Source organism: Notothenia rossii (assembly GCF_949606895.1).
Source record: "Notothenia rossii genome assembly, chromosome: 11".
Lineage (NCBI taxonomy): Eukaryota > Metazoa > Chordata > Actinopteri > Perciformes > Nototheniidae > Notothenia > Notothenia rossii.
Window position 1 is genome coordinate 28,645,425 of NC_136910.1, and position 14,081 is coordinate 28,659,505.

The following is a 14,081-nucleotide window of genomic DNA, read 5'->3' on the forward strand; positions in this document are numbered from 1 at the left end:
CAAAGGGGGAGCCTCGTTGCGGGGAAATTATACAGATTGCTAGTCCGCCCCTGAAAAATGTCTATGCAAACGTTATTATTAATAATAATATAAAAAAAAAAATTGATTACAAAAAATTTATTAATTTTTTTGATTATTTTTTTTTAATTTTCCATTTTTATTTTGTAATCATCTCGCGACCCCAAGTCGGGTTCTCGCCACCCCCCGGGGGGTCGCGACCCCCACTTTGGGAACCCCTGCTCTACAGCACTCACAAACAAGGGAAAACGTGTGCTCTTCTACTATTTGTTGAATCCCTTTGATTTTCCGCTTTTAATACCTCATGGAAGAAAAATGTCACCATTGACTTCTCATTGATCTCATGGATTGGTCTTTTTGAAAAATGGAACCCAGTGAATGAGAGTTACCAAAGTCCTGTTCGATGTATACTGTATACTGACAGTTGCAGGAGCCACCATAAGAACAGGCATATTAAGTACCAAGACCAATACATTTCTGCCTGCTTCACAATGTTAAGAATTCAGATTTTCTTTTTTCAAAATGTAGTAAAGCCTACTTTATATAATTATATTTATATATCTAAAGCCACACAAATATTTTAATTATTACTTATTTTCTCTGATAGCCATTGTAATGCGTAGTTCAATGTAGTGTCATTTACTACCAGAGGTCGCGTTAACCAAATATTTTCCGTCTGAAAGCAGTCCCTAATTTTGACAGATTAGAACAAACTTGGAACAGCGTCAAAGGCTTAGGCGGATTTTGCGGGGGGACAGGGGGGGCATTGCCCCCCCTAGTTGCTGAAATATGTTACATCATTACTATGTCGAAAACTGTTCCAATACAAATATTTTGTATATCAATATTTTAATAAGGTAGGACACTGGTTAATAATATTGTAGCGTGTTCAAGTAACCAAGGGATATAGTAGTTATCAAATAAGTATAAGATGTGCACAGTTATGATAAGTTGTACAGTTATGTAATGCACTGTTGGGGGGAGTGATTAGAACAAACCATATGAGTGTGTGTGTACGGCGGGCATTGGAAAAGTCAAACTCAGTGCGGTGAGCGCTGGCTTTATTGTATCCATAGCACCCCATGCAATAGTTGGGACTGTGTACTGACGTCAGTAAACTCCGCCTATGGTCAAAGCTTCCCCGCAGCGAGGCTCCGGTGTTATGCCGCGTTATGCATGCCTGCCAAAAAGGAAATGATACCGTTTCCAAACTTAACTTTGCTGTACAAATCATTAAAATGTCTGAGAGTTTTTGCTTTACGCTGTGCGCGCTCCCGCGAGGTTCAGTGGGCATGCATAAAACAGTGCTAACAGTGCACGAGCGTGTCTCTATGCTGCACCACAATCACCAATAAAGCTTCTTGAAAATGGTTAATCATTTTTATTTTATAATGCTTAACAGTTTACTCTTTTAGTCAATAATTTGAACAACTTTTGGGATGCCATGAATTAAAAAATAATTTGGGTTTTAATAAACCCAAATTATTTAATAGGGTCCACAAATACAGTATATCAACTAATAAATAGCAAATAATGAGAAAGTGATGCCTTCAAATCTGACTTACTTTCCAGATAATCTTTATTTGGTTGCCCTCCATCTGCATCCACACATCAAGAGCTTCTGGAACTGTGGGACAAATATACAATCAGTGACCATAAAATGGAAACATTGTCTGTTATATTGCCATTATAGGATAACATTTTAAACTATTTTCCTTTTTAAGTTTCCTACCATCACCATAGGTTTGAAAGAGGACTTTCTTGCTCCAGTCACTCCATTTCCAGAAATATTGTGCTGTTCCACATCTTACTGTCACATTATACGTCCAATTTGGTATCAAGCCATTCAAAACTGCACAATTAAGACCAACTCCAAAGTGTTCAATCTGGGAACACAATATTGACAATAATGAGGACGGTAGTGTAGTTCAGAAATGGATTTTACTTTATTTTAAAGCTAATAAAGCCATTTGATAACTAGGTGGTTAGAGGAGTTGGTGTCCGCTACCAAGTAAGTTTGACTTCTGAGCCCTGCTGAACATCTCAGGCAATTTGCTCTCCTCTATCCCCCCTTCAAATCTGCACCTCCAATAAAGACACTCTCTTGCCTAAAAATATATTTAAGAAATGAAGATGCTAATGTATCAGCATCCTTCTTTTATCAACTTACAATGGTAATTTCACCACAGCACATGTGTACTTGGCAAGTCATATTGAGAATGTTGTACTGTTGCACTGTCCAGTCCCACTGCAGGATGACACTTCTGGCATTCACAGTCAAAGCTTTCACTCCATTAGGAGCAAACATATGCACTGAAACAAAAGACAAAGAACTTCAGCTGAATTCAAAGATAAAAAAAAATGTCAGCAATCTAATTTTACAAATTTCACAAATCAATGCTTGTTTTCATAAAAGGCATACCTCTCTTGGATAGGTCTGCAGTGTCTGAAAGCTCAGCCTTCCCAAACTCATTTTGTGCTGTCAATCTCCAGTTTCTCTCACCAACACCTACTTTCTCCACCTTTTGAGAGCATCTACCCTCAGACGGCATTGGGCATGGCCTGAAAGATGAAAGACAGTTTACCTCACTTTTCTTACATATCCCTTGTGTGGTGTTCATATTTTTGTTACTCAGCCAGTGTTCGTGGGTGGGTCTGGTGGCCCCGCTGTCTTTTTTGGCTTCAATTCAACACAATCAAACTATTTTATGTTAAAATACTCAATAGATGTAGATAGATTCATCATATATCATATACATGGTTAATATTTGCCCTTTTACATTTGTTAGATCACATTAATTAACTTTTCACTAAAGTGCTACTCGTTTTTTTGCCTGCTGACCTCTTTTTTTTGTAACTAGCTGATGCTCAATCTCATCCTCTTCTTCAAAGTCACTGTCGGACTCAGAATTCTCAGAAATGTGATCCTCACATTCTGAAACATCTTCCTGTTCCTCGACATCGGGGTTTTTCAAAGTGTGGGAAGGTGAGCCTCCCCTCGCAATTATTATTGCTATTAATATTATTATTGTTGTTGTTGCTATAATGCAGGGGTATTCAATTGCATTTCAAAGAGGTCCAGTAAGAGAAAATGTAATTAAATGCTCTGTTTTTGCTGTCTAACTTTCTCATTTTTGAGCATGCCATTTGAAATGACTCACTGCTGTTTCTCGTGAACTGTCAACTGGGGGGGAGCCTCGCTGCGTGGAAACGGGCCGCTGAACGGACCTCGGTCACCTGTCAGCGCAACTTAAATGATGTCATTTAAAAACATAAAAAATAAAGGGCGGTGCCGGCTATCAGCGAGGTGGGGGAACTCGGTCTCCACAGACAGCCAAAAGTGTGCAAGTGACACTCACGCTGCGCCTCCCCTGAAGCTCTCTGGCGCCGCCCCCAGGGAGGCGCTCCTCACACTTTGAAAACCGCTGCTCTACATCATCATCAAATGGTTCTCTCTCTTCCAAAATCATTTGCAAGGCCCTCTGAACAGAGAATCTTTTGGCCATCTTGATCAGTTGTGATAAGGACCCAAACTGGCGAAGCTTTATTTATTGTGTCCCGCCCCAAATTTGCAGCTTGGATAGAGTGTGAACAAAATTAAGATTGGTTCCCGCAAGACATAATGCGGGAATATGAGAGCAGACAGGTGTCTGTGCTTGAATTTATCAACAATGTTGCAACCGTGTGCTGGAATTGCAGGGGCAGAAACACAAAAGTCTCTCACACACACGTGTCATTTACTGCTACACAGGTGCCACCAGCTCATTCTTACACACTCACTAGGGGTTTCACCAACTAATGGACTAGTCGACTAGTCGACTACCTTTACCACTAGTCGGCGCTTTAGGCCCTAGTCGACTAGTCGTGGAAAAAAATGGAGGTAAACGAGGTGCTGCAAAATGCTACAAAACACGTCCAACATTCTTATGTATGGCAGTACTTCAACGAAGATGTAACCAACTCCACAGTGAAGTGTCAGTTGTGTACAGCTGTACTGAAGTACAATACAAATGCATCTGCTATGCGCAACCATCTGAAGATGAAACACCCGCTGCCGACAGCTAGCACTAGCAGTAATGCTAGCACCAGTGAGCAACGGACTGGCGTCAGCACTGAACAGAGGCAAAGGAACAGCAAGAAAACACGGGTCAACAGTGATGCGGATGATGAGCTACAGGATTAATGCCAGCGGACACCGCATATCCCCACAATGGATAATCCACTGGAGTGGTGGGCAGAAAACGTGCACCGCTTCCCCCGCTTTCGAGGAGCTACCTGGCTATTCCAGCCACAAGCACCCCGAGTGAGAGGGTTTTTTCCCTGCCAGGCAACACTGTCACCCGAAAGCGGTCAAGCCTCCTTCCCTCACATGTCGATGCATTGGTGTTCAAACCAAAAATATGGAAAGGTGGACGTTATCGTGGAGGACAGTGAAGTGTTGCGCAATGCGCTGTTGCGCACTGGATTTACGTGGCATTTATGTAAACAAGAGTTTTTTGCTGTCGATTTTGGTGAGTCCAGTGTTTGTTATTTACTCAGCCATGTAACACAAATTAAAATGCAGTGTTTAATGTTACTGTATGAGTTCCAATAGAAAATACAGTTGTAAACCTCTCTTTGTGTGTCTCTATTATGACGTAACGACTAGTCGACTAGTCGACTACTATTTTGAAAAACTAGTCGACTAGTAAATATTGGTAGTTGTGAAACCCCTAACACTCACCATTGGTTATACACATAGATTGGACTGTCCATTATGATTCTGAAAACATGGTGTGCTTCACTAATTCAAGGAGAACACTTTTTGCTCTTAGTTTAAATATCAAATCGTTATTCTGTAATTTGCTTTAATACTCTTTTGTGTGTTTCTCTTACATTTTAAAGAGGCTCTTTTAGGGGTTTTTTCAGGGTTTTCCCTTTCCTTGAGTGTGTAAATGGTCTGCAAAGACTAAAATCCCTGTACACTCTACTTACATTGACAAGTGCTCCAACACATTGTACGTGATAGGCTAAGGGGCGGGACATCTCTAAGCAGTTGACTAATCTCAACAGAGACGGCCAGCTAACCAATCAGAACAGACTGGGCTCTGGTTTCAGACAGAGGGTGAAAAGAGGTGCTACAGCACAGGCATTATGAGACAAATAAAGAGCTTTTTGAACAGTAAAGCATGAAGACATGTCCTAGTACACACCCAGCAGAAAGTACAAACATGAACCTAAAATGAGCAGGATATGTGCTCTTTAATATACCTTCCCAGAAGCTGAGGATCTTTTGGCTTTTTAAAGGGCCGGCCTTTTCCTCCTTCTACTGTCCACTGACATTCAACTGATTCCAAATCTCGGGTTTCACACCGAAGGTCTCTGTAACGAGGTGGGTCTGAGTGGCGATGCCACGGATAGAAACATTTAGACGGTTAGCATTTATTACACAGATATTACACTACTTTTCAGCACCAAGTCATACTTACAGCCAATATAAACACAGGCACCATTCTCCTTGTTTGTTTTTGTTTTACATATTACATTGGTACAGCTGTTTTCTGACACTTGATTCAGATGGACGGTCAGGGCATATGTCTGATTGCTGGTAGTTTTCAGTTGTGCTCCATCATAGCCAGTCAGATACATTGTGCTGAAGGCTTCCCTTGAAGGCAGAATGCAGCAGAAAGTGACTGTACTGCCAACCTTGAACCATTCGTCCTTTGGAAAAACCTCTGGCCCTTCCGAGGTTTGCTTCCCTGCAAAAACATAATAATGTGAAATAAAGCATCTGAAGGACTGTTGCACTATGAAATGTGCAATAATGATAGCTTGAATATTTGAATATTAACCAGGAATTGTCTGCTCTTTCCAAGGGCTTGTCTGGGACCTGAGCCTGACTGAATGGGAAGCACACTCCAAGGCCAAAGAGGAAGTCCAGTTCCAGTAGTGGGTTGATTCTATCTGGTCGGATGTCACAGAAACTTCATCCTTAGAAGTCAATCCATAAAAAATTGAAATGGATTTATATTGTCCAATATCACTCGTTTACATTTGTCTTGGTTATCTTTACAAGATATCTGGCGTACAACACAACATACAAGAACACATGTTTTTTTTAGGTAAAATAGCCCAGAAGCTGCATTGTTATGGAAGTCAGCAATGTTGGTGTGATAATAATGATCTTACATAGTGGACTTGTTGGCCTGTTCTGAGAACCACTAGTTGATAGATGAGCACATCCTGTACTGCAGAGCATGAAGGCTGGTCTTCCCATGATAACAGGAGCATCCAACCAGAGTGCTGAAGGGTCACATTCTGAGGGCCACAGTAAAGGAAACCTAAGGAAAATGATCATAGAAAATGTAAAGAAGTAAAATAACATTTCCAAAGAAATGAATTCTTTGAATCTGCCTGTTCAGTTTCTGTTGGAATGTGAAGGGTTAAATGCCGTCTCTGCGAGTTATGGGAAGACGGGAGAGCTTGTTGATCCCTCTGTACATTCACAGAAGGCCCACTATAGTAACTCAATGAGAGAGTAATGTCAAATGACAGTACAATTGACCAATCACATCTTCCCTCTAAATGGGTGGGCTTTATTTTTGCGGACTTTATGACAAGTTCCGCCCGCTGTGAAGTTTATGCAACTGTATAAAGTGGTGCAGTGACGCGTCCTAAAATCCGGAAGGAAGCTGTGCATGGGTTCCCTCGACACAAAAGCATTGGGATTTCTCCATAGGATTTTGGAAAATAGCTTGAAATAAGGTCCCCAGCTAGCGAGGAACGTTCTCACAACTTTTGGCTTAGAACCTATTGATTCTAATAAGGTTTTAAAGAAACGTTTTAATCTGATGTTCGAAGAGCCTTTATAGGATGTTTATTTTTTCAAATAATGTTCCTATGAGGTTTAAAGTTAACTAAGACATAACATTTAAACTGCAACATTCAGAGGATGTTTTCAGGATGTTATTGAGGCCTGAGATGACAGAAAGTTTTTTTCTAAAACGTTCCTTTAATGTGATATGTTAACAAAGGTGGAACGTTTTGCCAGCAACTTTCTAAGGATGTGTCTTGGACGTTGTTGGGTAACACATTAAAGATGTTCTTTATAAAACGTTCCCTCAATGTTACATGATAACAAATGAAGAACATTCTCCAAGCAACATTCTGAAAATGTTTTCAGGATGTTATTGAGGCCTGAGATGACAGACAATGTTTTATAAAATGTTCCTTTAATGTGATATGTTAACAAAGGTGGAACGTTTTGCCTGCAACATTCTAAGGATTTGTTTTGGGCGTTGTTGGGTAACACATTAAATGAATTCTTTATAAAACGTTCCCTCAATGTTACATGATAACAAATGAAGAACATTCTCCAAGAAACATTCTGAAAATGTTTTCAGGATGTTATTATTTTTTTATAAAACGTTCCTGTTATGGCAAATATTAACACGGTCATGGTCAACGTCAGATTTATTTCTAGAGTGCTTTAAAAAACGAACTTGTTGCATTTGTTTGAAAAGGATGTTTTAAAAAAATCTGATGTCACCATATTTTCCTTTTGAAAAAAACAAACAAGCACGTAATTCATGGTAAGCTGTAAGCAGATATTGCATGTTTGCGGTGGCATGTGTGAGTTCCCAGCTATAAATGTTTGTTACCATTCGTTGTTCTAGGAATGTTTTCAGCGGGACTTCTTATTTTGGTTCCCAGAATGTTCTTCTGAAAGGTAGGATAAAGTTCTTTAAAAACATTCTTGAAATGTTTGGTGATAACCTTCTTAAGATGTTTTTGATAACCTTCTTAAGATGTTTTTGATAACATTGTTAGAACATTATGCCCTACTGTTCTTAAAACGTTTTCAGCAGGACGTTTTAGTTTGGTTCCCAGAATGTTCTTCTGAAAGGTAGGATAACTTTCTCTAAAAACATTCTTAACATTTTTGGTGATAACTTTCCAAAGATATATGAGCGCATTGAGACAATGAATAGGACGTATAAAAACAAACTTATGCATACTATTCACTCACATGCACACTAAGGTATGTAGTCCCACAGTATTCATAATATCATATGTGTAAAATATCAGAAAATAATCACACTTTTTTCTGACTATAAAGGTTGTGTCTCGTATGCAGGTTCTAATTGTTAGATAAGCTATCTGGTTGTGTATGGTTTGTGAGGGCTGCGTCCGCTGTTTATGCATATTGGATACAAATCGTTATTGCACCCTTTAGATTTGAGACCGACAGAAATATAGAGGAACTGAGGTTACCTACTGTAACCCCAGCTTCTATGAGTAAATGGCGCAGCCCTCTAAGGCTATCGCTATTGGGTAATCCCCCTGCGCACCCGCGCAGCACTGAAACACTTGTAGTCCACGCCCACCCGCAAGGTGGGCCCCGCCCTCGGGCCTCCTTCCGGTATAAATAGGAAGGAGACCCGGCAATCTGCTCCCTCTTTTCTTCAGCAAACCTCGGCAGTTACTGAAGCACAGAACCATGAAACATCATGAGCAACAACTGCGTCTGAAATTGTCCCTCATGTGGCTTAGGATATATCATGAGCTATGACCAGCACGCAATGTGCGAATCCTGCCTGGGGCCAGAGTACGCAGACACGGCTCTCAGCCAGCAGGTCGCTTGCTCACATTGTGCCCGTCTCCCATCAGCCGACAGGAAGCGGAGAGCGGACGCTCTTGCTGCTGCAGCCGACGAGGACGATTTGCCCGTCCAGCATGTGGACGGCAGCATGTCCCTGGAGCCGAGTGCCGGGCAGGAGTCGAACGACTCCTACCCCGTCTCTCTCCATGGTTCACCGTGCAGTTCTCCCCTCCCTCCTCTCCTCCAGACGGGAGAGACAGAGTCGGAGCAGGGGGCTGGTTTGGCGGCCGAGCAAGAGGTCCCCTTCTCCGTCGCCACAGGACGGCGCCCTACGTTGAGCTCCCCCAGAGAGTATGTCGCCCGCCAGGCATCACCGTCCCTGGAACATAGCAAAACATGCCTATCTTCCCTGACGGGATGAAGGCTGGGAACAATACATACCCAGCCGCTGTGAGAAAGTGGAGACAAAGGTCCCACCTTGCCCAGCGATCATAGAAGGGGAACAACAGCTCTCTGCGTGTCAGACAGGAGAGCGCTGAGCTGGATCCCTGACGTCACTCACTCTGACAAGACACTCCGTACAGGGTGTGTCAAAGAGGAATGGGAGACATCCCTTAAATACAATTGCATAAATGAACAGGGGGAAGACCAAGATGCAGCAGTGCAAATGTCTTCCACTGACATTCCTCCGTGCAAAGCCGTGGAGGAGGACATTCCTCCGGTGGAGTGCGCATTGATGTTCTCCGGGGGATCCACCCCATGAGGACACATATGCCTGTGACACAGCTTCACACAGCCAGTGTGACAGCCGTTGTGCAGACAGAGGCTGCCCGATCGTGCGCTCTCTACAATGCACAAACAGGCGCTGAGAATGGCGCAAGGCAGCCGTGCGCGCCACTAGCAGGACAGCGCGCGCACAGGACAGAGGAGATGAGACGCGGCTTCTTCCTCCGACCTGTGAGGAGGGGGAAACAAGCCATCCAAGGTGATCACTCATGACTCTAACGCCCTAACTTTTGGCATAAAAGCCGGGTTAGGGCAGCTGAACTGCCATCTTCTTGGATCCGGAGGCCTGACGGAGCCACAGAGAGAGCAGAGAAATCACTCACCCTTTTCGCTGATACAGATGGAGCACTGAATTTCAGACTCCAGCTTACAGCTTCCTGCCTACCACCTGCCAAAGACCAGTATAGAGGAATGTTAAGCCCTCCCACTATTTTCCAAGAGGGCGTTGCCAGATTTTCAATTTCAGGTTTTAACCAGGAGATGGCGCTTCATTCACAAATACAGAAAGACAAGTTTCATGGACTTTCAGTTGTGTTTTGAAGAGCATTTGAACACATCAATATTTTAGATCAACTAAAGTATATCTAATCTTGTAATATAAAGTCTTTATATATTAAATAATCATAATGTAAATGTTTACATTACACTTCTTTATTTGTTATGCTCATACTTTAACCTTTACAATCGTTTGCTTTAATATGCAGTATATTTTTGTGTTTGCTTCCTCCTGCTCCCTTTCGGACACATACTGTATGATTTATTATTATTATTAATATGAAGATATTATTAAGATAAGATAAGATGTTACTTTATTGATTGAACATTTTAGTTTAGAATGTGATGTCCCACGGTAATTCAGAAGGCTCACAGGTCACATTCCGACCATTATTTAAAACAATAGGTGCTTTCACACCGTCTACAGTTTGATTCGTATAGAGGGAGCTCTGTCAGTTTTCGAATTACCCATTTGCTTTCGGGGAGCCCTATTTTTCAGAGCACATCCTGCTACTAAATATGTCACACGCACGCTCTGTTGACTGGCGCAGCAGCGCGGATGCGATCAATTGCTATAAAAACACTCTTCTACTAATACAGACGGTGTCACTATGCCGGCGGATGTGGCCGTTGTTGAAGCCTCTTCAGGCTCCACATCGGCAGGCCTCTCCCTCGGTGTGGAGCTGTCAAGCTCGACCCTAACGCCGCTTACAGCCGGCCAACTAAAAGTTGTTTTCCGTTCACGTTGTCATTTTTAGACTCCTTCGCTTCTTTGCTTGTGAATCCAAAAGCTGTGACGCTTGGCTGTTTTCGTTTTGCCATATTTTTTTATTACAAAGCCAGAGTTAAAAAAATATCAATATGAACATTTCAAATACCGCGCCGGCATCACCGCCATAACCATAGCAACGTAAGTAAGAATGCAGCGCCGCCACGTACAGATGGCAACACCCAGACATATTCACAAATATAAAACAAATATTCAGAAACTGTAATGAACAATAACTATTATTTATTTCAAGAACTGTTATTTACAGAAACTCAACATTTCTAATCTGTGTGACACAAATATGCACGATTGGTTTGGGCCCCCCCCTATTTATCTCAAAGTCAGCCATCAGGGGAGCTCCCTCCCTCTTCGGGGGAGCCAATCTCCGCCTAGCTCCCCCCCATTTCGAACAGTGTCTGTGGCTGAATGGCCAGCGATTAGGTGCGGCGCATTTATCATAGGTGATCAGAGCTAACTGCCTGCCGTCAGATTTCATTTAAAAAACAGATCTGATTTTAAGACTATTTCTGCGCTCATAAAGAATGATAAGAATAAGAATAATGCGTATTGAACTGGTTTCATTAATTAGTGAGTTTATTTAACACTAGAACCGCCAATCGGGTCAATTTGTGTGATGTGTGTTGTGTGTGTGCAATGTAACTTTTTTTCAATAAAATATTAAAGTCTCCCAGTCCGTGACTTTTCCTGAAAGTGTTTTATGTAGCACTCTATGTTGTTAAAAATTGCATTCTAATAGCGGGATTTGACGGGTTTAGGTAGGCCTATACAAAAACCTCTGGCGGTTCTAGTGTTAAGGTAATTACGTACAGTAGAAGCCCTTTTTTATCAGTAACGAATTTAGCAGTTGAACATAAAAGTCAACTAACTGAGGGTCACTTGCAATGACAGTGTTGTGTCTAATTGTAAGCTTGTCACTCAGAGTAACCTACCGTTAATTTAGCTGCTGGAGAAGAAAGATCAAGGGGGGAGGGGGGGAGAGAGCTGTGGTTGATGGGCCATTAGTTGTGTAAATATACAGCTGAGAGCTGCCGTTTCATTCAGACTGTTTAAAAACTGTAACAACGGACTATTTTTCTTAGCAGATGCATGTCAATTTAAATCAATACATACAACTATTTTTTAAATCAATACATACAACTATTTTTTAAATCAATAAAAACATTTTCTAAATCCATAAAAGCATTTAAATTAATATTGGGAGTCATGTCGTTACTTTGTTGAGAATGTGGCCGTGTAATAAGCGGGATAATTTGCAGCGACTTGTTCCTTATGGGGAAAATAACACCCGTCATGTGTGTGTAGAGGTGTGTGTGGTTAAAACACTTTCATGAAGTGAAGGAATTTCCTTCTATAAAACAGCTGTGGGCAGCAGTGAGTGTCACGGACATGAATTCATAGATCAAGGCAGACTGGTGCACACACTCTCCTGTCCTGCCAGGCGACACGCCCGTTCTCAGCCGTGTCCCTCACTCACATCCCAAGCATCCCCGAAAAGTGTATTATGTTGTTACATCTCAGATGTTATGTTTCAGTTGTGCTCTGTCTATGTTCAGTGATGCAAACTTGTCACCTTTCGGTGAAATTCGCCGTTTTGAATCCAAAATAAGTCGTTTGTGTTATTCATGTAGATCTGCAATACAAATATTTTTGGGGTATGGAGGGGGCTGGGACCCGGAGTAATCTGCGGCCGTGAGCTGTTATGTGCCATCATGACACACATGGTGTTCTTTTTTTATATATTATAATGAAGTACGAGCTGTGTGCTCGAGTCTTCCTGCCTGTCGGCTCTGCTCATGGATGTATAATAAGACTCTGCTGCTCCGAGATGATGGTCTAGTTTCAGCAGCTACATTACCTACGGGTGCGTTCGTTAATAGTAACTGTGCGTCCGGAGTCACTGTGGCATAGACTGGACCGCTGGTGAACAGCTGTTAGAACGGGCCGTTCAGGTGTTCAGAGCAGAGCTCCCTGTCGGAGCGGCAGAGCGTGATGTGAACTGAAAGGTTTTTCTGTGGCAATATTATTTAAGGAATCGTTGAGCTAGCTAGCTAGCATACATTGTCACTATCTGCTAACGTAAGCTTTAGCCTTCTATTTCTAATAGTTTTTTTCATAAGCTATAAACAGAGGTGGTATAAGTATATATATATTGTACTTGAGTAAAAGTAGAAGTACTCAGATCTTGTACTTGAGTAAAAGTAGAAGTACTCAGGTCTTGTACTTGAGTAAAAGTAGAATTACTCAGATCTTGTACTTGAGTAAAAGTAGAAGCACACAGATCTTGTACTAGAGTAAAAGTAGAAGTACTCAAATCTTGTACTTGAGTAAAAGTAAAAGTACTCAAATCTTGTACTTGAGTAAAAGTAGAAGCACACAGATCTTGTACTGGAGTAAAAGTAGAAGTACTCAGGTCTTGTGCTTGAGTAAAAGTAGAAGTACTCAGATCTTGTACTTGAGTAAAAGTAATAGTCCCAGAGTGTAGGAATACTCTGTTACAGTACAAGTCCTGCATTCAAAATGTTCCTCAAGTAAAAGTAGAAAAGTATTATCATCAAAATATAGTGAAAGTAGCGACAGTAAAAGTAGTCATTGTGCAGATTGGTCCATTTCAGAAAATTAGATATGATATGTTTTATAATGATTGATCATAAAGTGTTCTCAAAGCTGATAAAGGTGCAACTAGTTTGAATGACTTTGTATACTGCAGGGTAGCTTGTGGATTTACTCCAGGTGGAACTAAAGTCTGATTTAACACTTGATTATATTTCACATCATTCATCAACATCTGTAAAGTAACTAAAGGTATTACATACATGGAGTGCAGGAAAAGTACATCATGTGCCTCTGAACTGTAGTGGAGTAGAAGAACAAAGTAGCAAAACATTGAAATACTTAAATAAAGTACAAGTATCTCAAAATTGTGCCCAAGTATAGTACTTGTTGAGTTTATGAACTTAGTTACTTTACACCATGTGGCTATAAAGATAAAAAGCCTTGCACAGAGGCATGAAAATACATTTTCAAAATGCTCAACAGTGCTGCCAAAATTAAAAACTGACTGCTCCACAATTTAAAATAAATGCTTTTATATATTTCTATTAGATGTGACTCTTTGGCGTTTCTGTTATTATTAACACTGCTGCTTTAGTTGTTCTGACTGCTAAAATCCTCTGTCATTCCGTGGGGTGGGGGGGCTCGGATCCTTGTCACCTTTTTCATACCTGATGAGTTTGCATCCCTGTAAGTTAAAAAGCCTCAGTCAAATTAATTCATGTAATAAAAACATCTCAGGTCAGTAACACTCAAAGCTCAATGTGCAATACCATGTTCAGCTATGTTACTATTTATAATGTTATTGTTGTTACATCAGAAGATGTACATATTAAAATGATTTCTTAACTTACAGTAGGC

General features: G+C 41.2%; 1 protein-coding gene across 1 annotated transcript in view; it reads right to left on the bottom strand.

Annotated features, from left to right (window-relative positions):
* Positions 1 to 14,081, bottom strand: part of LOC307023402 (leukemia inhibitory factor receptor-like) — a 78,731-nt gene that overhangs the window by 18,492 nt on the left and 46,158 nt on the right. The window contains exons 3-10 of the mRNA XM_079656632.1: positions 6,187 to 6,338; positions 5,850 to 5,988; positions 5,487 to 5,756; positions 5,269 to 5,395; positions 2,441 to 2,580; positions 2,189 to 2,331; positions 1,751 to 1,904; positions 1,584 to 1,645 (exon numbers count right to left, since the gene is read on the bottom strand). Of these exons, the coding sequence (XP_079512758.1) occupies positions 1,584 to 1,645; positions 1,751 to 1,904; positions 2,189 to 2,331; positions 2,441 to 2,580; positions 5,269 to 5,395; positions 5,487 to 5,756; positions 5,850 to 5,988; positions 6,187 to 6,338 (1,187 nt within the window). The remainder of the gene's footprint in view (positions 1 to 1,583; positions 1,646 to 1,750; positions 1,905 to 2,188; positions 2,332 to 2,440; positions 2,581 to 5,268; positions 5,396 to 5,486; positions 5,757 to 5,849; positions 5,989 to 6,186; positions 6,339 to 14,081) is intronic.